At 42.9% G+C, this 25,762-nt stretch overlaps 1 protein-coding gene across 5 annotated transcripts in view; it reads right to left on the bottom strand.

Annotated features, from left to right (window-relative positions):
* Positions 1-2,776: 2,776 nt before the first annotated feature.
* jak1 (Janus kinase 1) overlaps positions 2,777-25,762 on the bottom strand; it is a 33,007-nt gene continuing 10,021 nt past the window's right edge. For all 5 annotated transcript variants that reach the window (XM_056414121.1, XM_056414123.1, XM_056414124.1 and 2 more), the window contains 15 exons: positions 24,654-24,852; positions 18,596-18,705; positions 17,451-17,603; positions 17,242-17,329; positions 17,028-17,155; positions 16,686-16,824; positions 14,121-14,272; positions 13,441-13,591; positions 12,634-12,722; positions 9,597-9,789; positions 8,579-8,703; positions 7,525-7,697; positions 6,770-6,887; positions 6,253-6,363; positions 2,777-6,068 (listed from right to left, as the gene is read on the bottom strand). In XM_056414121.1, coding sequence (XP_056270096.1) covers positions 5,949-6,068; positions 6,253-6,363; positions 6,770-6,887; positions 7,525-7,697; positions 8,579-8,703; positions 9,597-9,789; positions 12,634-12,722; positions 13,441-13,591; positions 14,121-14,272; positions 16,686-16,824; positions 17,028-17,155; positions 17,242-17,329; positions 17,451-17,603; positions 18,596-18,705; positions 24,654-24,852 — 2,049 coding nt within the window. In that variant the 3' untranslated portion in view covers positions 2,777-5,948. The remainder of the gene's footprint in view (positions 6,069-6,252; positions 6,364-6,769; positions 6,888-7,524; positions 7,698-8,578; positions 8,704-9,596; positions 9,790-12,633; positions 12,723-13,440; positions 13,592-14,120; positions 14,273-16,685; positions 16,825-17,027; positions 17,156-17,241; positions 17,330-17,450; positions 17,604-18,595; positions 18,706-24,653; positions 24,853-25,762) is intronic.

The following is a 25,762-nucleotide window of genomic DNA, read 5'->3' as shown; positions in this document are numbered from 1 at the left end:
GAAGGATTGTACGAACACTTTCTACTATATAAAGATGTCACTGTGCATGTTTTTTTTTAATGGGGGTTAAAGTGGATTGATTTATTTTCAAAGTTTTTTTTTGTTGTTGAGAAAACTGAAACAAATTTTTCAAATGATTTTATATTCTTTGTGAAAACTGGTTTTCTTCAGGATGTTTCGTTTGTTTTTCTTGGAGCGTCGGCTGTGAACTTGATTACGCTTCATTTCCATATGAGAACAATCATTATTTGGTTTTCTACTCGCAACCAACCGGCAATAACTTACTACGACTCCGACGACTGTAGAACACTGAATGTAAAAATGTTTATTTTGTAGTTTAAATTATTCACACATCCATATATATATACATATATATATATATACATACGTGTATATATATATATGTGTATATATATGTGAATATATATCTATACATATATTTATGTATATATATACATGTAAATATATGTATATATATACACATATATGTATTTATATGTATATATACATGTTTATATATATACATATATAAACATATATATCTACATATATATACACACATATATATACATATATATTTACATAATTATATATATATATGTACATATGTATGTACATATATATATATACAAATATATACATGTATATATAAATATACATATATATATATTTATATAAATATATATCTATATATATCAATATACATATACTTACAACAACTCATACACTTAGTGAAACCTTGTTTTCTTGTTTGTCTTATTTATTATCGTGATTATACATCAAAAAAGCAGAATATTACTTGCATCGCCAAGGCAACCGCACTCACACTCACACACTGTGAAAACCCAATCGCGGGGGCGAGATCAGATGCTGATTTTGGTTTAGTCCAAATTATGTGGCGTGAGTTTCTCACCAGAGGGAACAGTGCGGAGCCGACCGGACCAGTCGAGTCTCTGATGATGTCGTGTTATTGAGTATGAAAACAACGTATATATAATAATACATAACACCCCTCCCTTCCTTGTTGACTCTGTTTGCTCTTCATGTCTTTTTTTAACATGCAACTCTGACAGATTTTGAAGCGTGCCTCCCTAAAATGTTTAATTTACGATACAAAGACAAAAAGGGGAGAAGTATTACAGAAATACAAAATATGTTGTGCTCGATATTTGTACAAATACAAGCAGTAAAAAGCCTGTTGTGTGTCCTTTGTGTCCATTGAGTGCCTGAACGTGTGCACGTATTATTTTGGTGATAAATCTTTTTTTCAGACCCTCGCCGTATTATAAAAATCAGATTTGTATTTTAACAATTTGCTTCAGTAAAATATATATATATATACAGTATATATATATTCTGAAGGTTTTTACTCCAAATTCACAGCTCACAACAATATTCTTCCATTCAAATGTGTTCAAATGGACTTTATGTATATATATATATATATATAATATACATTCTATATTTATATTTATATATAGCATATATATATATATATTTATTTAAAAATATTTATATATATGCTATATATTTAAATATATATAGCATATATATATATTTAAATCCATATATTTAAATATATATATATATATAGCATATATATGTATTTAAATATATATATGCTGAATATATTGTATCTGTATTTAAATAACTATCATATATATATATATATGCTGAGTCTATTGTATATGTATTTAAATATATAGCATATATATATACATATATATATTTAAACATATATATATGGATATGTATACATATATATTTAAATACATAGCATGTATATAGTGGAAAGTAGACATGTATTATTTGAATTGAATAGAAGCTGCAAACATTTTGTTTTAGTTAATTTTTCACAATCATATCGCATGCCGAGATATTAAAAAGATCAAATCTGTGAATATCTTCCCAAAGAGCTCGATGAGTAATGATCAGGAGGCGTCACACTGATCTGAATGTGAAGGACAGCTGAGCGAGGTTATTGATCTGGTGATCAGTTATTAGCATCACGTGGACTACGGATCAATAAGCAGGATGTAAACAATAATAACAACAAGGAAGGAAAACTTCAATGTTTGGTTACACTTCTCTGCTGCTGGATGTCTTTCTCCTCCCTCCTCCTCTTTCTCCCTCTTCCTCCTCCTTTCTCCTTCCTCTTCCTCCTCTTTTCACCTTCCTTACTCCTCTTTCCTCTTCCTGCTCCCCCTCCCTTCTTCTTCTTCTTCCTCTTCCTCCTCCTGAACCAACACTAGTTTAATCTCGAGGGCTCACGCCGCGAGAATAAAATAGGCTTCTATTTTTTCGGTAGTTATTTTGGTTTCACATTTCGTTCTGTAGTGATCATCTTGTCTCATTTCAAGTCTTTGAGTCTCAAGTCTCCAATGTGTGTGTGTGTGTGTGTGTTCGTTGACAAAGGACGTTGCACAATTCTATGATTCTTAAATCTTAAATCTTAACCACCTGCACTTCCGGATGAGTCTGTTTGTTTCGGTTCATTCATAGAAATATTTTGAAATAAGAATTTTTTTTGTGGAGATTTTTTAATAACAGACAAGAACATTTTATTTTGTCGTCTCGTGTCGATTAGTCGTAGAATTTTTCGCTTCAGGTTATTAAAACTCATGTTTCTGTTCTTGTGTAAAACAGATAAGCTATAAACTCCGGTGCGTTGCCATAGTAACGGTTTGTATTCTGCATATTACACAGATTGCAGAGTGAATGAGTGTGTGTGTGTGTGTGTGTGTGTGATCACAAAGCTTTGCAATACTGAAGTATCTCTGGTTTCATGACAGTTTATTGGCTGTATATTATAAATGATGCTTTTTATGTATTATTTTTTATCTTTTAGATTTTTGCAAACATTTTATACCCGATGAGATTTCTTTTGTTTTACTGTGAATAAAATACTAGAACACTTTTTAGCATGCGTACTGACAACTGTAATATATAGAGCAGTTTCCAGTAGTAGATCACATATAAAACATGATGGGACCGGCACAGGAAGAAAAACAACAAACATTGATTTTATTTTCATTGTGTATTTATGGATACTTTTACTTTCCCATTATTCATACATTTGTCTTATTTTTGGGGGGTAAAATCAACAACAAAAATGTCTTTCCTCTTGTGTCGAGCAGAAGGAATTGTCTTTTACATTCCTAAATAAAATGTGGACTGCAAAGCAACTTTGTCTTCTTTACGGGATCTTTTTTTTCTTTTCAAAATAAAACACGTTAAAAGCCATAAACGGCTACGAGAAATACAACTGACCATTTCTTAATAATCATAATAATATGAGTGAGATCAAATCACTCAGAGAAAAATATACTTTTATAAATGTTCTGGTATCAGAGGATTATTAAGAAAGCAATGCAATAAAAATGCACACGCACTTTTATAAAAGTAGCCAGGGGCCCTATGAGACAGGAAGTTAGTCATGTGACTTCAGTGTTGTGGTCGACAAACAGGAAGTAAGTGCACTTTGAATGGATGCATTGAGTGAGTATTTGTGTATTTAAAGATTTATAGATTCCCCAACGGACCAATAGATGATATGCTGCCTCCGTGGCATCGTGGTGTGTAATCCATGGTGACATCATGGATCCTTATTGTTACTGGATACCAGATCAATACATCCATGTTATGATTTCTAATGATACTTAAAAACAATGGCTAGGAAAGTACACAGAAATGTGTTTTTTTCTTGCAAATATAATGGTTGGGAAGTCGTGCTCTGGAGCAATATGACCAGATATATTTATATTTAATTTTATTTATAGATAATGTAAGTCAAAAGTAACACACCTGAACACAGCTAGTATATCAGTCTTCCATATTCAGTGACTTAAACAGTTGTTTAGGACCAAAATAAACTTCTTTTTTTTTTATTGAAGAAAGTTATGTAAAAAAAGTTTTCGAAAGTTATATTGAATAATGTGTTTAAAGAATTCATATGAAAGCATTGTATAGCATTACGAAAAACATTGTAATATCATATAGTCGCAAAAAAATCTGTGAAGTATGTAAAAAGGTAAATAGAGTATGGATTTGCATTTGGACTGACACAGATGGAACAATATTCATTTTATTTATTTGTTTCCATTGTTGTATGTATGGATACTTTTACTTTCCATAATTCATAGTTTCATCTTTTTTTTAATTGAAAAATATATATATTTATTTTCTCTCGTCTTTGAGCAGAAGGAATTGTGTTTTACATCCCGGAAGAGAACGTGGACTGAAGCGCGGCAGCGGCGGGGTTTATTCCCCGCCGCAATAAAAGCCATTTATAGTTACATGAAGAACAACTGACTGTTTCTCAAAATCATGAACATTTTGTGGGATTTTGCGGCTCATAGATTTAAAACAGAAGAAAACCTTCTGCTCAAAACCTTCACATACACAAAATACACTTTGATAAGTGCTCTGGCATATTGGCGGATAAAAAACATTACAACGAAAATGTACATACATAATCTGTAATGTCAGAAGAATTAATATATGTGGTAACCGAAATAACAAAAGTTAAGAGGCCATGTACATAATCAATGATTATTCTTTCTTACTTCAAACACTGTGTACCATCTTTAGTCCCTCCATTCACAATCAGCAACCACGGCAAGTGGCTCTTTAAAAAAAAAGAAGATATATATATACAATATATATATTAAAAAATATATAGCATATATATTTAAATGTAAATATATACAGCATATATATATATCTGTAATTATATAAAACATATTTAGATATAATTGAGTAAATTTGAATATATATTTAAATATATGCTATATATATGTATATTTAAATGAATGCTATATATATATATATTTATTTAAATATATGCTATATATTTAAATACATAGCATATAGACATTGGAAAGTAGAGAAGGGAAGGGATACTGCCCTCAAGTGTATTTCACAGGTACTCCCACCTCAACTAACAAGCTAGTAAGTGCTGTATATTTGATTTAGTCAACTAATCGGATGCATATAGTTCTCAATTAAAGACGTTATATTTAAAGAACTTAACTTGAGAGATTTTCTCAGTTAATTGTACTATAAAATGTCTGAAACATGCGCGTCACAGCTTTAAAAGAAAATCGTGATGTATTTAAAATTGCTCGTTCAATCGTGTTTCGCATTTTAAACCTCAACGATAACAACACAGTGAAAAGGAACATCGACTGCTGGCTGCAATTGAAAGCTGGTTCATAGGGACAGCGTCTGCACATCATGAGCAGAACATCCATCACAGACACCTCATTGGCTAAAAGAAAAACACAAAAAAACCAGGGGGAGTTTCCCCCCAAAAACAGTGAGTCCACGAAACAAACTGTTGGAAAAACTACATCTTCAGCATCCGTATGCATCCAAGAAATGATCAACGTGATTCATCAGTAATCCGATTGAAAGAAGGCGTTAAACTGTTTAATAGTTCAATCTTTTCAAGCGTCCACCAGTGAGAGCGACGTCACATGATCATAAAAGGCCTTCCGTCACAGATTATAATATTGTCCGGTCCACTTGAGTCCGCAGAGAGTTAAAAATCCCTTAGATACACTTTGGAAGTCCTTTTGCAGGTTATAAGGTCACATTCAGCGTGGGCTAAGGGGCTAAGGCTACGAGAGTTGAAAGATATCCAAAAAATACTCCAATCAAACTTGGAAACATGAGAATAGTTTAACAAACGTTGAGAAATGAAAAAAACGTGATGACGGACTACAATAACAGGACTAGAAGTCTTTTCATGGTTGTGGAAGGTGTGTGTGTGTATATGTATATATACATATACACACACACACATATGTATTTGTGTGTGAGTATGAAGAAGCAATGCTCTGTGTGACGCTCCACAAGCACATACTGATCTGGAGTCAGTTCCGCCGTCCACATCTGGTCCAGAGTTCGTTCCCAGAGCCTCGGAAAAAAACCCGCCGGAGGAAGTCTCAAAGGTGGTTTTGTGTTTGGAACTGAAGCTGCATCTTCGTCAGCTCCTCCACGAGGCGTTCGAACGTGATCCTCAGGTCGGGGGCTTTCTCCCAGCACCTGCGCATCAGCTGGTACACCTGTTGGCAACGAGAGGCGTTTAGACGGCAGACCTGAGACCTGCGGTACGAAAGAAGTCCCAACTGACGGCCAACATTTGAACTAACTTTGATATTTCTTCTGTATGTGTGTGTTTTGTCTCATAAAACATCTCTTTAAAAAAAAGCCAGTGTTGTTGTTGTTGTTGTTTATGAGACGACTTACAGCCTCGGGACAGCCCTCGGGACGTGGCAACCGTTTCCCCTCCATCAGCACCTCGACCAATCGGATGATAGTCATCTGACCGTGAGATGGGCCAATCATGTGCCCGAAGAGCTGCGAAGGGGGTAAAAAAGAATAAAACATTCAATAATATTCCTCATCTCCATCTTCACAATAAAATCGTTCAGTCCCTGCGATCGAAAATCAGTAATTTGACTTTTTAGCCTCTTTCATATCTTTTAACTCCTTTGTTACTAATTGGCTAATCGGGATAACGGCGACACGGCGTGCTCAGCGTCGACGCAGGCGGCTCGGAGCGGAGTCGGCATCTTCTCCAAAGACCCGACGCCGTCTGCGTCGTTACAAAACACCGTTCGTGTGTCTGGAGCTGCGATAAGTTACGTTATTTATCTCTGTAAGACCAGTGAAATGTGTGTTGTGTATTTGTTTTAATGTAGAACTGAAATCTTCCAGCTTAAATGCTTCGACGAGGGTAATAAATATAAGCGTGAGGGCTGACCGTCATGGGGGTCTTGGTGGAGTCGCAGTAGGTGATGAGTTCGTACATCGTCACCCCGAAGGACCAAACATCCGAGGCCAGGTAGAACTTGCAGTGAGTCAGACACTCTGGTGCATACCTTTAAAACAACATAACATTCATACTTGTTTGTGAACATGCATTCCCTGTTGGACAATCGGTATAGTGTTACTTAAATATTAATGCATCAATAATATTTGTATTAAGTATTTCACATCTATGAAAAAAGTAAAGACAACACATGTCTGAGGCTCTCTTACAAATGTAATCCTACAAAAGGAAACCATACAACGTGTCATTAGAAAAAGAAAGTTGATCATCAATGTCAGAGGAGGGTTAAAAATGGTAAATAATCTTCTTTTTTTAAAGTCATACACACGGATCCTCGTATATATAAAGTGGTATGAAACTTCCTGCTGGTGAAATGACTCCTTTCATTTTCTTCCTCTGGGTCACTATACATTTATTAAACTTGTAAACTATCACCGCCGTAAAGAGCTTTAGCCTCAAACGGGTCCATTAAACTTTTATTTAAATATATAAATGCTTTAGCCTCATACGGGTCAATTAAACTATTAAACTTTTATTTAAATATATAAATGCTTTAGAATCATAAGGGTCCATTAAACTATTACACTTTTATTTAAATATATAAATGCTTTAGAACCATAAGGGTCCATTAAACTATTACACTTTTATTTAACATCTCTTCACAATAAGAGCTCCTCTGGACTCACCAATACACCGGGCTTTCGTTCTCGTCCTTCACCGTGTAATATCCCTCGTTGTTCTTTATAATCTTGGTGAGGCCGAAGTCTCCGATCTTCACCGTCCTCTCGTTCTCCACCAGAACATTCCGGGCCGCCAGGTCTCGGTGGATGTACTTATGAGATCCCAAATAGTCCATTCCCTGAAGAAGGAAAAAAAACACAACAAAAACATGACACATACATGATGCTTTATCAATACCTGAAGCACTTTTGATGCACTTTTAGTTGAATGTTTGTAATGTCTCATCAACAGCTCCCACTCGTCAGTATATATAATATTTAAATGAGCCATTTGGGCAAAATCACAGATTGAACCGCTTTCCTGATGTGGCTTATATGCAGTATTTATGCAGTATTTATTTAACATTAACTATTTGACTGTTCCTGGATAAAATCTTGTGATAATCACATGACCACAGTTTTAAAACGGCTCATCGCAACCATTTTTTAAACTCCTATTATTAAACCTTCATGTAACCAGGTGAGTCCCATTGAGATTAAAAATCTCTTTTTCGAGGGCAAACTGGAGAACAGGCAAAAAAATAAGAAACACGTAGGTACAAACCAAAAAACATAAGAAACACGTAGTTACAAACAAACAAAAACATAAGAAACACGTAGGTACAAACAAAAAAACACAAGAAACATATAGTTACAAACAAAGAAATACAATAAACACTTAGTTACAAATAATACAAAAACAATAAACACATAATTACAAACAAAAAAACCCATAAGAAACACGTAGTTACAAATAAAAAAAGACAAGAAACACGTAGGTACAAACAAAATAACACAATAAACCCATCGGTACAAACAAAAAAAACACAGAACAAGACGAGTTAAAAGAAACTAAAAGTAAGAGACAGTAACATAATCGAATTGATATAAGAAATATTGACATAATTTGACCATCATCTAAAGAGGAAGGTTGACATGTTGGTTGAACCATCGTATGTAAACCTCCTCGCGGTGAGGTGCATGATGGGAGCGGCCGGTCTGAGGAGAGAAACGGCGGTACCTTGCATATCTGGACGGAGTAGCTGAGCAAGGTGCTGAGGCCGGTCTTGCTCTTGTTCCTGGGGAGGTAGTCCTTCAGGCTGCCCAGTGGGAGGTACTCCATGATCAGCTTGATGGCCTGGCCACCTGCAGAGGCAGACGCACTGAATGAATCAGCAGAAATGATGCTTTAATAGACGAGACATTGTGTGTGTGTTGTGACACGCACGCTAACCTCAGTTTGAGCCGCTCATGCATTAATACCATCATCGGTACTCAATCGAGAATTCAAACTTTGTCTATGTGGCGCAATTCATTCATAAAAATGGAAATCCAGTCGCTGGAAAGAAGAGTTACAAATACAAAAAAATGCCACAAAAGCATCCATGACTGCACTGCACACGTGTGGCATTTGATAAAAGTGAAATGGTTATGGTATTTTGTACGCAACTGCATGCTCCAGTCACATGATGAGGATTGAATAGGAGACAAAAAACATGCCTAATCAAGGTGGTCTGCCTTTACTAAAAAAAAAAACAGGGAAAGAGGGCAGCGACTTTTACATTTCTTTTCTTCCGTGGATAGGAGAGCATATCGTCCAGACCTTCATACAAATGGTACGTGTTTTGAAGAAGGAGATTTTATTATTTTTCTGGAAAGAATGAATGCTTAGTATCTGGCGTTTAATTAAATTACATATTCTATGGCCTGCTTTTTATCTTTTGTGTTTATGTATTTTTCCTATTCGTTTCATTGTGTTTTTTTACTGCACCATCTTTTACAGTGTATTGCACTTTTGCTCTTTTAACTGTTGAAATGTTTCGTTTCTAAAGTGTTTACCACAATTTAGAGGCTGCAACGATTCTTACTCGGCTGACATTTATCTATGATGCTTTTATTTTGAAAGGTAAAACCACCCAACGCTTAATTTCTGGTTTAATATACAAGTACAGATGGTTGGTCATGAGCACAACAACAGCCTGCACCGAACACGCAAATAAAAGATGGTCGTGTTGATGCCTGCGCTCTTTCCTCCTCACCGTCTTCTTGGCAGATGCCTTTGTACTTGACGATGTTTTCGTGGTAGAGCTCCTTCAGGATGTTGATCTCACACGAGAGGTTGTTGCTCTGCCCGTCCCGGTTGCTCGGCTTCAGGGATTTCACCGCCACCAGCTCGCCCGTTTTATCTCCCCGAGGGTCATAGCGACACAGCTCCACCTTTCCAAAGTGGCCCTGCAACGAGGAACATGGGAGAGATGGAGGCTACTTCCTGGGCTGGAGGCTACTTCCTGGGCTGGAGGCTACTTCCTGCCCTGGAGGCTACTTCCTGGGATGGAGGCTACTTCCTGGGCTGGAGGCTACTTCCTGAGTTGGAGGCTACTTTTTGAGTTGGAGGCTACTTCCTGGGCTGGATGCTACTTCCTGCGCTGGAGGCTACTTCCTGAGTTGGAGGCTACTTCCTGGGCTGGAGGCTACTTCCTGAGTTGGAGGCTACTTTCTGGGCTGGAGGCTACTTCCTGAGTTGGAGGCTACTTCCTGGGCTGGAGGCTACTTCCTGCCCTGGAGGCTACTTCCTGAGTTGGAGGCTACTTCCTGAGTTGGAGGCTACTTTCTGAGTTGGAGGCTACTCCCTGGGCTGGAGGCTACTTCCTGGGCTGGAGGCTACTTTCTGAGTTGGAGGCTACTTCCTGAGTTGGAGGCTACTTCCTGGGCTGGAGGCTACTTCCTGAGTTGGAGGCTACTTTCTGAGTTGGAGGCTACTCCCTGGGCTGGAGGCTACTTCCTGGGCTGGAGGCTACTTCCTGGGCTGGAGGCTACTTCCTGAGTTGGAGGCTACTTCCTGGGCTGGAGGCTACTTTCTGAGTTGGAGGCTACTTCCTGAGTTGGAGGCTACTTTCTGAGTTGGAGGCTACTTCCTGAGTTGGAGGCTACTTCCTGGGCTGGAGGCTACTTCCTGAGTTGGAGGCTACTTCCTGGGCTGGAGGCTACTTTCTGAGTTGGAGGCTACTTCCTGGGCTGGAGGCTACTTCCTGAGTTGGAGGCTACTTCCTGGGCTGGAGGCTACTTCCTGCGCTGGAGGCTACTTCCTGGGCTGGAGGCTACTTTTTGAGTTGGAGGCTACTTCCTGGGCTGGATGCTACTTCCTGCGCTGGAGGCTACTTCCTGAGTTGGAGGCTACTTCCTGCGCTGGAGGCTACTTCCTGAGTTGGAGGCTACTTCCTGAGTTGGAGGCTACTCCCTGGGCTGGAGGCTACTTCCTGAGTTGGAGGCTACTTCCTGAGTTGGAGGCTACTTCCTGGGCTGGAGGCTACTTCCTGAGTTGGAGGCTACTTCCTGGGCTGGAGGCTACTTCCTGAGTTGGAGGCTACTTCCTGAGTTGGAGGCTACTTCCTGGGCTGGAGGCTACTTCCTGAGTTGGAGGCTACTTCCTGGGCTGGAGGCTACTTCCTGGGCTGGAGGCTACTTCCTGAGCTGGAGGCTACTTCCTGAGTTGGAGGCTACTTCCTGAGTTGGAGGCTACTTCCTGGGCTGGAGGCTACTTCCTGAGTTGGAGGCTACTTCCTGGGCTGGAGGCTACTTCCTGAGTTGGAGGCTACTTTCTGAGTTGGAGGCTACTTTCTGAGTTGGAGGCTACTCCCTGGGCTGGAGGCTACTTCCTGAGTTGGAGGCTACTTCCTGGGCTGGAGGCTACTTCCTGAGTTGGAGGCTACTTCCTGAGTTGGAGGCTACTTCCTGGGCTGGAGGCTACTTCCTGAGTTGGAGGCTACTTCCTGGGCTGGAGGCTACTTCCTGAGTTGGAGGCTACTTCCTGGGCTGGAGGCTACTTCCTGAGTTGGAGGCTACTTCCTGAGTTGGAGGCTACTTCCTGAGTTGGAGGCTACTTCCTGGGCTGGAGGCTACTTCCTGGGCTGGAGGCTACTTCCTGGGCTGGAGGCTACTTCCTGAGTTGGAGGCTACTTCCTGGGCTGGAGGCTACTTCCTGAGTTGGAGGCTACTTCCTGGGCTGGAGGCTACTTCCTGAGTTGGAGGCTACTTCCTGGGCTGGAGGCTACTTTCTGAGTTGGAGGCTACTTTCTGAGTTGGAGGCTACTTCCTGAGTTGGAGGCTACTTCCTGGGCTGGAGGCTACTTCCTGAGTTGGAGGCTACTTTCTGAGTTGGAGGCTACTTCCTGGGCTGGAGGCTACTTCCTGAGTTGGAGGCTACTTCCTGGGCTGGAGGCTACTTTCTGAGTTGGAGGCTACTTTCTGAGTTGGAGGCTACTTCCTGGGCTGGAGGCTACTTCCTGAGTTGGAGGCTACTTCCTGGGCTGGAGGCTACTTCCTGGGCTGGAGGCTACTTCCTGCCCTGGAGGCTACTTCCTGAGTTGGAGGCTACTTCCTGAGTTGGAGGCTACTTCCTGGGCTGGAGGCTACTTCCTGAGTTGGAGGCTACTTCCTGGGCTGGAGGCTACTTCCTGAGTTGGAGGCTACTTCCTGAGTTGGAGGCTACTTCCTGGGCTGGAGGCTACTTCCTGGGCTGGAGGCTACTTCCTGAGTTGGAGGCTACTTCCTGGGCTGGAGGCTACTTCCTGAGTTGGAGGCTACTTCCTGAGTTAGAGGCTACTTCCTGGGCTGGTGGCTACTTCCTGAGTTGGAGGCTACTTCCTGGGCTGGAGGCTACTTCCTGAGTTGGAGGCTACTTCCTGGGCTGGAGGCTACTTCCTGAGTTGGAGGCTACTTCCTGAGTTGGAGGCTACTTTCTGAGTTGGAGGCTACTTTCTGAGTTGGAGGCTACTTCCTGAGTTGGAGGCTACTTCCTGTGTGGGACCCGTTGTTTCTCATCATTTCCCAACACTCCTCAAGTTCTGCATCTACAGCTCATTTTAGGTTATGAAGAATCGCAACAATGATTTCACTTTAAAGTTCACAATAAGCTTGTTATCTTTTTAAAGCCCATACATACCAAACTACTACTAGGTAATTATAGATGTAATGCAACATATTTCCCAATGCATTTAAACTAAATGGCAGATGTCAGTTTGATTATTCTTCTAAACTGTAAAATCAGATAAACAAACCCAAAGTAGATGACTTTACCTCTCCCAGATCTCTGATCTTCTTGAGGAATCTCTTTTCAAACATAGTGGGGTCCACCTCTGGCGTCGGCTGGGGTTTAATAGACGGGTCTGAGAGATGGAAACAAACATTTTCATTAAAACACGCCGGGTGAAACGTGTCTTTTATTCAACGGCGGCACACTGGCTTCACAGGAAGTCGATTGTGGTTTCAGCAAAACCTTCTGTGCTTATGTTTCTGTGCCCGGTCAAAAACACGAATGTCTATCTCAAGCACGACTTGTTCTGTATCACCAATAACAATAATTGCAAATGGTTTAATGAATAAAAAATGAATTTTCAAACCTTTATAGATGCCAGGTATCGTGGATTGATATTCTAGCCGTGGTGATGTTGTTGCCGTCTTGAGATTTTAATATAAGGTCAAGGAGGTAAGACACTTTAAAGCTTTTTAGGTTTTAGTAAGACTGACTGCAGTGTCCATTTCTGTCCAGTAGGGGGAAGAACAGTCTATTATGTTGCCATGGGGCCCAGCTGAGGGGCAGTTCAGGGACAATGCACCCAGTGAACTTCCTCATGAACATCTGAGTGGAGTAAACAACTCTCTCTCTCTCTCTCTCTCTCTCTACTGAGTTGCTGCTATACAAAACATGCAAAACATTGAGAAACACATCATGTTCCAACTGTAAATAACAGCTTTTCATTTTTTTAAACCTGTACCTGCTTTTAGCCAAAAGGCAGGTAAACAAAATAAAAACATAATATTCTCACCCGCCACCCCCCTTATTTGAAAATTCCCAACATTGTAAAACGATAACCTCATACGTACTCTTTTCCTCCAGCATGTCTATGTCTCTGACGATGGCCCTGAAGAAAGGTCTCTTCTTGGGGTCGTAGGTCATGCAGTGGGTCATCAGCTCAGCCAGCTCTTTGCAGTCCGGGGTGGCCAGCTGGCACTCGGTTTCATAAAACCTCTCCCTCTAAACACGTGAATGAGGAGTTCATTTATTTAGATGCATGCGTATGTTGATACACTACCGGTCTAAAGTTTGGGGTCACTTAGAAATGTCCTTATTTTTCAAAGCACTGTTTTTTTCAATGAAGATAACATTAAATTAATCATAAATACTCTCTACATAGTTAATGTGTACATGACTATTCTCTGGTGTTTAATGAAGTCTCTACAGAGGTGTGTAGAGGCCCATCTCCAGTGTTCTAATGGTACATGTATTATCGCCTTAGAAGACTAGCGGAGGGGTAGAAAACCCATGAAACCCCTTTTTATGTGAGCGCAGCTGAAAACAGTTATGCTGCTGAGAGAAGCTATACAACTGGCCTTCTTTTGAGCCACAAGAAGAACAACATTAATATTTACAATAAAAATCATTATTCATAACCTCCTCAATGTCTTGACTATATTTTATATTCATTTTGCAATTAATTTGATAAATAAAAGTCAGAGTTTTCATGGAATACACTCCATTTTCTGTGTGGTCACACCCTCTATACCTCTGTGAGCTTCTTGTCTTTGAGGGGGACCTCTCCATCGTAGCAGATCTCCCACAGGGTGGTCCCGAAGCCCCACTTGTCGGCGGCGACGCTGAGGGACGACGCGCTCTTCACGCACTCGGGAGCGATCCACGGGATGCGATGCACACACTCTGCAACACACACACAGGCAGCTCGAGCAACAGTGATGACATGACGCCTTCAAAGGGAAGTTTACCCTCCAAGTCTTAGAGGACGCGTCCTCAGGTATCACCGCGTAAGATTCACTCTTTGATCTTCTGACCCGAAAAATAACTTCAATTGCCTGAGATATCAAAATAAAGGAAGAAAAAAAAAGATGTTTAATTAAATCTTAAGTAAAGAGGTAAAAAACAAACACAAGTTAGGTTTACATTTTGTACGACCGTGTCATTTGCAAGTGCCTTCATCGTTTCAAGTGTTTGATTGTAAAAATAAATGTTATTTCTTTTATATCAATCGCCTGAGATATCATAATAATTGACAGACGACATCATAACCATACCTGTAACAATCAATCCTTCTATTTTTTTGTTATATAATATTGTTATTTCGCTGTATATATATGGCATCGGTTGAATGTCCTTGAAAATGAAATGAATACCCTTTTTCATCAAAGGGTTTTGTGAAGTCTTTACAGATCTCAGGATAATGACTCGTGTATGTTATTGACACTATGATCAGGTTTCACACATGTTGACCAATGGGTGTCCAGGACTTTAAACCAAATTTCCATCACCAAAAAAGTGAGAAAATGTCATATTTAAACTAATAATGACAATTCCAAAGTATACAGTATATACCGCGTAAATACACATGTGAATAAAACATATTTCTATGACTTTCCCAAAACCTTTGGGATAAAAAAATAAATATTCAATGACTTTTCCAAGCCTGTTAATAACCATTTTAAAATTCCATGACTTTTCCAGGTTTTCCACTACCATACGAATCCTGTATGATTCATATCATCATTTTTCTATGCCTAAAAACTTTAAAGCAACATTTTAGAAGTCATTGTTAGAGCGTGATCTCGTGGATCTGAGCCAACATGCTCGCCACGCTGCAATGAGAGGGACTAACACTGTGACTGGACGGGAATCTGGTTTAAACATGTGAACTGAATGCATCCACTGGGTCTAAAAAAAGCTCTTTGGCTGCTTCGGGACGGCTGAAATATAATCCGGCTGACTGGCTGACCTCCGCCAGCTGAGGGGTGCATGTCAGTGAGTGCATGCAGCTCAGACTGCGGGGAAAGAGGAGGATGACTGAAGAGGAGACGGTCTGAATGGAGTGAAGGGGGAAGATGGAGAGGAAGAAACAGCAGCGGGGAAGAGGATAATTGAGAGTAAGAGAAAGAAGACAGACGGTAATGAATGGATGCGAGAGCAATCGAGAGATTGCTGGGAAGAAGGGAAGAGCCCCTCCCAGTGGGTTCCTCAGCACTTTACCCACTGCGTGTTCAATCAAATCCATAAACACACGAGGACGTCGATGTGTAACTGGAAGACCTATTTGAGTGAAGGGAGAGCTGTAAAGCTTTCTGGGAACACAAAAAAGGGGGGGGAGCATTTCCCTAGGGGCGCGATCAACATTTCCAGTCGGTCCGGCGGTTTGGAGAATCCATGTGTGCAGGCGCACTGTGATCCATTACGCAACACTCAGCTTCACAGACAGACGGAAACACGAGGCCGTTTGAGGGGAAGCGGCGCAGTGTGAGAAATGTACTCGTTGTTATTATCGTGCCATCGCAGGTTTTACTTTTACAATTACAGTCCGAGAGGGAGACAGTCCGCATGGATTAGGGGACGCATTCGAATTATATTGCCGATATCGTCTGCTCGGTCGGGAAATCCAATTCAGACGAAGCAACATAAACATCATCATCGTCTCATTTTGGCTTCATTGTTATTTACAGCTGACCGGGAAAGAGAGAGGAAGTTATTCTGACATGTTTTTCCACGGCAGCTATTTCGTAACCATCTAGGTTTCCATTTTAGAGAGAGAGCGAGCGAGATAGAGAGAGAGAAGGACATGGTGAGGTAAAAAGACACAGAGAGTGAGAGAGAGAGAGAGGGGGGGAAGTAAAAAGACAGAGAGGGAGAGGTAAAGAGACAGAGAGAGGGAGAGGTAAAAAAAAAAAAAAAGAGAGAGAGGGAGAGGGTGAGGTAGAGGGAGAGGGTGAGGTAATAAGACAGAGGAAAAGAGGAGAAGTAAAGAGACAGACAGAGAGAGGGTGAGGTAAAAGGAGAGAGAGAGGGAGAGAGGAGAGGTAAAGAGACAGAGAGAGAGGTGGAGAGGGTGAGGTAAAAGGAGAGAGAGGGAGAGAGGAGAGGTAAAGAGACAGAGAGAGGTGGAGAGGGTGAGGTAAAAGTAGAGAGAGAGGGAGAGAGGAGAGGTAAAGAGACAGACAGAGAGAGAGAGATGGAGAGGGTGAGGTAAAAGTAGAGAGGGAGCGGTAAAGAGAGAGAGAGAGAGAGAGGTGGAGTGGGTGAGGCAAAAGTAGAGAGGGAGCGGTAAAGAGAGAGAGAGAGAGTTGACTCTCACCCTCTCTGGTGAGGACTGTGATTGGTATTCCCGGGTCGCTGAGCTTGATGAAGGGTCCTCCTTTCTCCGTGTCCAGTCCGTCTCTGGCAAGCAGAATGTTTTTGGCACACACAAAGCCGTGGACCAGCTTTTTGTCCTCCTACAGAGACACACACACACACACACACACACACACACACCTATTAGTCCAAAAACAAGAGGGCACATCTAAAGATTGTGGTGATAAAAACATGGTGCAGGTAATCCCAAGGATGCATACACCACTTGCTATAGTTTGTTGTACGTACGTGTGTGTGTGTGTGTGTGTGTGTGTGTGTGTGTGTGTGTGTTTTCCCGTCTCACCAGGTAGCTGAGCGCCGAGGCCAGCTGCTTGGCCACCTGGAACTTCCAGGGCGTGCCCAGTGGGCTCTGCTGCCTTCTCATGAATAAGTCCAGCGGTCCCGGCTGGACGAACTCTTCCACCATGATATCTGATCCACACGAACACAACACGCGTGTATGAAACCGCCCGACACGCTCACAAACACACACAGAGAGCACTTTACAACGCACTCACTTTCCTGGTGGCGGACACACACCCCGTACAGCAGCACGATGTGCTTGTGAGACACTTGTCGCATCATGCTGGCCGTTTCAAAGAAGGCCTGTCAACAAGAAGGACAAACACAAGCGTTTATGAGCCGGGGAGATGGTGGCCGGATGCCTACGGAGTGTGTGTGTGTGTGTGTGTGTGTGTGTGTGTGTGTGTGTGTGACGGCGTCTCACCAGGGAGATGTCCCTGTGTCCGGAGCCCAGCACCTTCAGGACCACCTTGACCTCCTGGAAGGACGAGTAACCGGCGTCCTCCTCCTCCTCGCTCTTCACCCTCAGGGTGCCCGAGAAGATGTTGGTTCTCGTGCCGAGGCCGAGGTGCTCCTCCTGGCGAGCACAGCGGGGAAACACAGCGGTTACACGCAGCTTACTTACTTACTTAAAAGTTTTTTTTATTCCAGGTAGACAGGTAGACACAGGGGAGACGTTTACATATTTTTTTCGGGGGCAGCCTCCCCCCCATTGACTGAAATCCAGGGGCATTTAAAAAGAAATTGGGGGCACTTTTTGAAACTTGTGAAATAATATTTACCCTTGTTCAAAAATAATAGATATACTTATTTAGGCTTACAGTATATGAGCAATCGTCATAAAAATGGCAATAATAAGACTATTAGGCAATAATAAGACTATTAGGCAGTAATAAGACTATTAGGCAGTAGTCCACAGATTCAAAGTGTTTTCTTTGAGTTTTTGAACAAAAAACAAACAGAAAACATAAATCAGACATTTGTTGCTCCTCTCTTCGTGACATCAGGGGCAACATTATATTTCTTTGGGTCAGTTTTGCCCTTTGACCTCATGTGTTTCCGACGCTGGGGAGACATACTGTAACTATGCGCTCTGAAGATAAGTAAATATGTCATCGGACAGACATTAAATAAGTTACGCAAGAATCAAACTAATATCTGCATGGATCTGATGAGTGTATTCATATTCGAGTAATCCCTTTTCTCTTAAAGATGAAATCATTTGTTTAGAGCACGAATTAATCTGTGTATTAATGCAAATATGAGGGGGGTAAGAATAGCTTCTGAAATAACGTGACTGTGGTATGTTTTGAGGCTGTACTTTATTGCATCATATTAAAGGCGTGTCTATAATTATTATTATTATTATTATTAATGGAATTTACTATTGAGGGAGACAATAAAAGGATTTTCCAAAAATGTGTCCCCCTTATTTACATAAATAACACGTGGCACACAGTAGGCATACGTCTACAATAACTTTGCAAACACAATATAGACATCCATTACAACATTATATTCTTACTTTATTATAAGCATTGCATTGGCATCACAACGTGGAGGGCGTACCTGTTCAATCTCTTCCTTGAGGATGCGATGGAAGCTCAGCTGACTCTCCTGCAGCGGCGTGTGAGTGGCTAGAGCTCGATCCTTAGTGACCACCAGCAGGTTAGAGACCTCTGCAACACACACACACACATTTAAACAGGGTGCATACACATGTTGAACAATGGCTTTCCAGGACTTTAAAACAAATTTGGTGAAATCTCGGTGTAAACATGAAAAAAGTGAGAATATTTATTATTTAAACTACTTTTCCATATGGAGCCAAGCATGGTTGAATCTACACTTCCCTGGCAGAGCGGATTATCTCAACCGCTTCCCTAAAATACTGTTGCTATGGCCACCACAAACTTGAGAGCGAAACCAATGTGACCAGACATGTTTTAAAATCTCGGTGTATACATGAAAAAGTGAGAAAATGTCATATTTAAACTAAGAATGAGAATTCAAAAGCATACAGTATATACCTTTAAATGTCTCAAGTGAATGAGAGACAATAGTTTGATTAAAAGAAGAGAAGTATTTTCAGTTACGGTGCGTTCACTTGCAGCGTGGAGTATGAAAGAGCGTACACCGGATTATATTTTGAGCGTCTTTTCTTTAAAAAGCATATTAACTATTTAAAACTCAGCGTAAATGAACATATGAATGCAACAAATGTTTATGACTTTTCCAAAACTTTTGGGATTTTAATTTTTTGAATTCCATGATTTTCCAGGTTTTCCATGACCGTACGAACCCCGTTTAAAAAGGACCGTACCAGGGTTCTTGTACGACGTTATGCATCCTACAGAGGAAGCGTTGCCATTTTCATAAAAAACATGTTCAAAAGGTTTGATCTTGTTGTTAAGATCAAGCTGCAGAGAGTTGACACTTGTTTACGTTGATAATCACTCAATAAGAACGGTCCTGCTGTTGTCACGCTCGTGTTATTGTCACGCGTTCATTCGCTCAACCGGGAAAGAAAAAGTGTTTACATGTGGTAAAACAGCTACGCCTATGTGGCAACAATCTGGGTCGGGTTGCCAAACCGATTCAGTTTATTCTTTTACACACACACACACACACACACACACACACACACACACACACACACACACACACACACACACACACACACACACACACACACACACACACACACACACACACACACACACACACACACACACACACACACACACACACACACACACACACACACACACACACACACACACACACACACACACACCGCTTGGTGTGGAAGGATAAAGCAAAAACATCTTCACTGTGCCCGTTACCGTACGACACGTACACGCGTGTTTCTGTGGGTGTTGTGACAAAAACCAGCGCACTGTGGTTTACGAGGGGCGAGAGATAGAGAGAGAGGAGAGAGAGACATTTTGGCAACAGCTTGATCCATGGTCACACACTCTTTCAGTGTGGATGTTTCCGATTTATTATTATTGTTATTATGTTTTATTCATATGAATAGTATTTTTCTATTTGTATTTATCTTGATACTTTGGAAATACTTTTATCAAGATCAAGATCAAGATGTTTTTATTTGTCACATACACACACAGGGTGTGCAGTGAAATGAAAGTGGCAATGCTCAGCAGGAATGTGCAAGGGCAACAAGTACACACTATTTACAATAAAAAACAACACAATATTTACAGTGTGTGTGTGTGTGTGTGTGTGTGTGTGCCTAAGAGGGGCAGTTGTGTGGGTCTATGTGGGGGTCCTGGTGAGGTCGGAGTTCACAGTCCTGATGGCCTGAGGAAAGAAACTCCGTCTCAGTCTCTCTGTTCTTGCAGCGTGACTACGGAGGCGCCTGCCTGACCGCAGCAGCTGAAACAGTCTGTTGTTGGGGTGGTGAGGATCCTTCATGATCCTGCCGGCTCTGGTTCTGCACCTCCTGGTGTACAAGTCCTGCAGGGTGGGAGTGTAGTTCCAATAGTGCGCTCAGCCGAACGCACTACTCTCTGCAGAGCCTTCCTGTCCTGAGCGGAGCAGTTGCCAAACCAGGCTGTGATGCTTCCTGTCAGGACGCTCTCTACAGCTCCAGAGTAGAAGGACTGAAGGATCCTCTGGGAAACTTTAAATTTCCTCAGCTGCCTGAGGTGGTAGAGCGCTGCCTTGCCTTTCTCACCAGAGTGTCTGTGTTCGTTGACCATGTCAGATCCTCGGTGATGTGGACTCCCAGGTATTTATACCCGCTCACCCTCTCCACAGTAGTCCCGTTAATCCCCAGTGGTGAGTCGTCCTCTGTTGTTGTGCCCTCCTAAAGTCCACAATCAGCTCCTTAGTTTTGGTGACATTCATGATGAGGCTGTTGTCCTGGCACCAGAGTGACAGATCAGCAACTTCCTCCAGGTAGGCCTTCTCGTCGTTGTCGGAGATCAGGCCCACCACCACTGTGTCATCCGCAAACTTGATGATGGTGTTGGAGCTGAACCTGGCCACACAGTCATGTGTGTACAGGGAGTACAGTAGGGGCTGAGGACGCAACCCTGGGGGATCCTGTGTTCAGGGTGAGGATTTGGAGGTGTGTCTGCCCACCCTGACCACCTGTGGCCTGGCGGTCAGGAAGTCCAGGATCCAAGCACACAGGGGTGTTCAGTCCCAGCTCAATCAGCTTGCCGGCCAGTCTGGAGGGACTATGGTGTTGAAAGCTGAACTATAATCAATGAACAGCAGTCTCACATAGCCCCCCCTCTGGCTGTCCAGATGAGAGAGTGTGGTGTGCAGTACCTGGGAGACAGCATCATCTGTGGATCTGTTTGGGCGATAAGCAAACTGCAGCGGGTCCATGGAGGAAGGGAGGAAGGCGCAGATGTAGTCCTTTATCAGCCTCTCAAAGCATTTCATGACCACCGAGGTGAGGGCCACCGGTCGGTAGTCATTCATACATGCTGGAGAAGCATTCTTGGGCACATGGACAATAGTGGATCTCTTGAAGCAGGCGGGGACCACGGACTCAGCCAGGGAGAGGTTAAATATTGTGGTGAACACTGGAGCTAGCTGGTTAGCACAGGTCTTCAGTACTCGCCCAGATATGCCATCTGGACCTGCAGCTTTCCTGGTGTTCACCCTCAACAGAGCCCTCCTCACACTGTGCTCGGTCACAGAGAGTGTGTGTTCATCCCCAGCGGTAGAACTCACCTCGGCTACGCTAACGGTGTTGTTGTTAGCCGGCGAGCTAGCGCTGTTGTTGCTAGCCTCAAACCGTGCATAAAATGAGTTCAGGTCGTCCGCTAGGGATGCGTCGGCACTCACCATTGCGGGGTCTGCTCTGGTAGTCTGTGATAGTCCGTAGCCCCTGCCATAGGCGCCTGGTGTCGCGCTGCTCCATCTGTGATTCCACTCTGTCTCGGTACTTCCTCTTGGCTTCCTTCACCGCCTCCTCAGTCCATAGACCGCTGCCTTGTACTCGTCCATGTTGCGGATACAAGACCGGAGTTATAGGCAGCGGCGTTCACAGCTTCACGGATGGATCTATCAACCCACGGCTTTTGGTTAGGAAAGACCCTAACTTTTACCGTGGGGACGATGGTGTCCGTTAAGCGTTGCTATGAGGCTCATTGCTACTTCCAAAACTCGCTGGCGTCACTGGAACTGGATTGGATCATGTCCCAGTCGGCGACACGCAGAGCGTCCTGTAGCTCAGCCTCTGATTGGTCAGACCACCGCTTCACGTTCCTCGTCACTACCGCTTCCGCGCGATCTTTTGCGGTATCCGGAAGCAGAAAAGGCGGCATGGTCTGATTTTCGAGCGGAGGAGAGAGACAGCCTTGTAGCCTCTCTTGAATGGCGTATAGCAGTGGTCCAACGTTCTTTCCCTCTGGTAGCACACGTAATGTGCTGGTGAAAGTTCGGCATGACTTTTTAGGTTTGCCTTATTAAAGTCCCCAGCCACCACCACAGCCGTCGGGATACTTGTTCTGATGCCGACATAACACATCATGTAGGTCCGATAGTGCTACGTCGGTGTCCGCTTGTGGTGGAATGTAGACGGCTGTGGTGATGACCGAGCTGAACTCCGGGAAGGTAGAATGGACGGCATGAGATCGTCAGATGTTCCAGGTTCGGCGAGCAGGAACGAGAAAGAGTCTTAATGTTCTTGGGGTCGCACCACATGTTGTTCGTCATGAAGCAGACCCCTCCACCCTTAGATTTACCAGACTCTTCCGTTCTGTCTGCACGGAAAACAGAGAAGGACTCGGTTGGGCATATGACTCGATCCGGCACCAGCGGGGTCAGCCAAGTTTCCGTCAGACAAAAGATATTACAGTCCCTCATGTCCCGTTGGAATCTGATCCTTGCCCTAACATCATCCATCTTATTTTCCAGAGACTGGACGTTAGCAAGAAGGATGCTGGGCAGAGGTGGGCGCTTGAACTCTCAGTCTGTTCGAATTCCGCTCCGTTTCCTCGATGTTTCGTCGTCTCCCGTAGTAGCGGCTCCACTGTTGTTGATGTGGTTCGCACGATCTCTGCCGCCACGCTGGATCGATGGAAAAAGTGGACAAAACCCTTGTTTAAAGTTTATGTCCAAAAGTGTGCTGTGGTCGTATGCTGTTAGTGCCGATGTGTTTGTGGCAAAGAAAACATTAAAAATAAACACAAAAACTAAAAGAGCGCACAATCTCCGCGGAGCTACCTCGACGGCGTCTGGACACAGCCGCGCCATCTAAAAACATTCATGCCAATAACGCCAATTAAATTAAATTAAAAAGATAGAGAGGGATAGGTCAGAGAGAGGGAGAGAGAATCTTCACTCATCACTACATTTACCGTTTGTAAAATGCAATCTGAGTTTTTAATGCGAAACCCAAATACAACATGCACCCAGGTGTTAACCCCTTGACCTCATCATGGAGTCTAACACTCAGCCAGTCTTATTAAAAATAATTATAATAATTCAGCTGCACACAAGTGCCCAAACCACGTGGTCCTTCACCCGTCCGCCATCAAATACTGACGGTATGTTATTGCATCGTGTGTGAAATCCTGCATGGACCCAAAACACGAGTACAAAGTTAATTGTTTGCAGTGGCGAAACGCAGTTCTACAACTCCTCAATATAATCTTCATAAACAAAACAATACTTCAGTCTCATCGTCTTATGATAATAACAAAAAGCCACAGCGACATAAACAGCTCAACACATCCATGCACACGTGGCTCCACCTTTTCCTGAGCGAAGTAAATACAAGAACGCTGGTTCAGCTCCGGAAACCCACATTTACAACTTTCTTCCTCCCCGACACACACACACACACACACACACACACACACACACACACACACAGACACACACACACACTGTGTATGCCAGCTTCAGTTAACCTCAGTCAGCTAGGAACACAACCACGCACGCATTGCTATTTATTAACAAGTAAAACTATTTGAAAGCGCACTCGTCCTGACATTTAAAAATGTCTGTTGTGACATGTATGAAATTCTTGCTCGTTATTGTCGTTCTCAACCACTCCGGGTTATCTTCCATCCCCTCATGCACACATCTCACCAGTTCTTTAGTCAATCTGTCACACTATTTACCACAAAGATTAAAATTACTTTTTTCACCCCCAACATCATTGCAGAAAAACTGACTCCATGTGAGTCGTCCACACTTCTCACACACACACACACACACACACACACACACACACACACACACACACACACACACACACACACACACACACACACACACACACACACACACACACACACACGTCTTATCTTCTCAAAACTTCATCCCTGTCATTCTGCAAATTGTAAATTGTTTGATGTGTATTTTATGTCGTTGGTATGGAAGAAGAAGAAGAAGGATGATAACAAGAAGAAGAAGAAGAAGCAGCAGCTCCCTGTAGCTGAGTCCACGGTGTATGAATGTACATGTAACTTGTAACTTTGGGTAAAAGCGCCAGCTTAATGACATTCAATGTAATATTGGTACATGTGGTGTAGTGTTTTGCAATCGGCTCTTTTACAGAACAATATTTAAGGCTCCTAAAAAAGCCCGGCTCACTTGAGCACTAAGCGGCGGTGCGGCCCAGGAGGAGCGTCACCTCTGGGCTGCGGGGGGCAGCAGCGCAGCAGCTGGAAGTGCAGGTTGTCGGTGCGGAGGCTCTGGCCCTCCAGGTGCTGCAGCAGCTCCACCAGGCTGGGCCGGAACGTCTCGGTGCCGTACAGACGGAACCCGCTGGGGGCCACCTCGATCTGGAAGTTCTTGTACTGGCACACGGGGCGAGACTCCTTCAGGTCCATCTGGATGCACGGGGGGGAGAGAGAGAAAGAGAACGAAAGAGAACGAGAGGAAACAAGAGGGAGAAAGAGAGAGGGAGAGAGAAAAAGAGACAGAGAGGAAGAGGGAGAGAGAGAAAGAGAACGAGTGAGAACGAGAGAGAGGGAGAGGGGGAAAGAGCGAGAACGAGTGAGAATGAAAGAGGGAGAGAGAGAACGAAAGAGAACGAGAGAGAAAGAACGAGAGAGAACGAGTGAGAGAGAACAAGAGAGAGAACAGGAGAGAGAAAGGGAATGAGAGAGAACGAGCGAGAGGGAACACGAGAGAGAGGGATAGAATGAGAGAGAGGGAGAGGGGGAGAGCGAGAACGAGTGAGAATGAAAGAGGGAGAAAGAACGAGAGAGAACGAGTGAGAGAAAGGGAATGAGAGAGAACGAGCGAGAGGGAACACGAGAGAACGAGGGAATGAGAGAGAGGGAGAGCGAGAACGAGTGAGAATGAAAGAGGGAGAGAGAACGAGAGAGAACGAGAGAGAACAAGTGAGAATAAGAGAAAGAGAGCGAGGGAACAAGAACAAGAGAGAGTAAGGAACCATTTGAGCTCCGGTGACACTGAAGCTCTGCAGACGTAAGCTGTCCCCTCTCTGACGCTCCGTCCGGCTGCAGCAGCTGAGCTCCCAGTCGACCACAACACACTTCAAACACTCCAACATTAACGTCAACACAGCGTGGAAATAGACAGATGTATTCTGCCTGTGTGTGTATAGTATTGTGTATATTATTCAGGTACCGCAGAATATTTACCTTTTACACCTTTTATAGCAATGTGTATATCACTTGTTTTGATCTTACCAGGTCATGTCTTGTGTGCACTTTGCCCTGTTGCTGCTGTAATACTAATAAAATATTATCTTATCTTATATTAACTTTCACA

Source organism: Pseudoliparis swirei, chromosome 5 (genome assembly GCF_029220125.1).
Source record: "Pseudoliparis swirei isolate HS2019 ecotype Mariana Trench chromosome 5, NWPU_hadal_v1, whole genome shotgun sequence".
Lineage (NCBI taxonomy): Eukaryota > Metazoa > Chordata > Actinopteri > Perciformes > Liparidae > Pseudoliparis > Pseudoliparis swirei.
The sequence above is the reverse complement of the archived record's forward strand: the minus strand, read 5'-3'. Positions and strand labels throughout refer to the sequence as shown.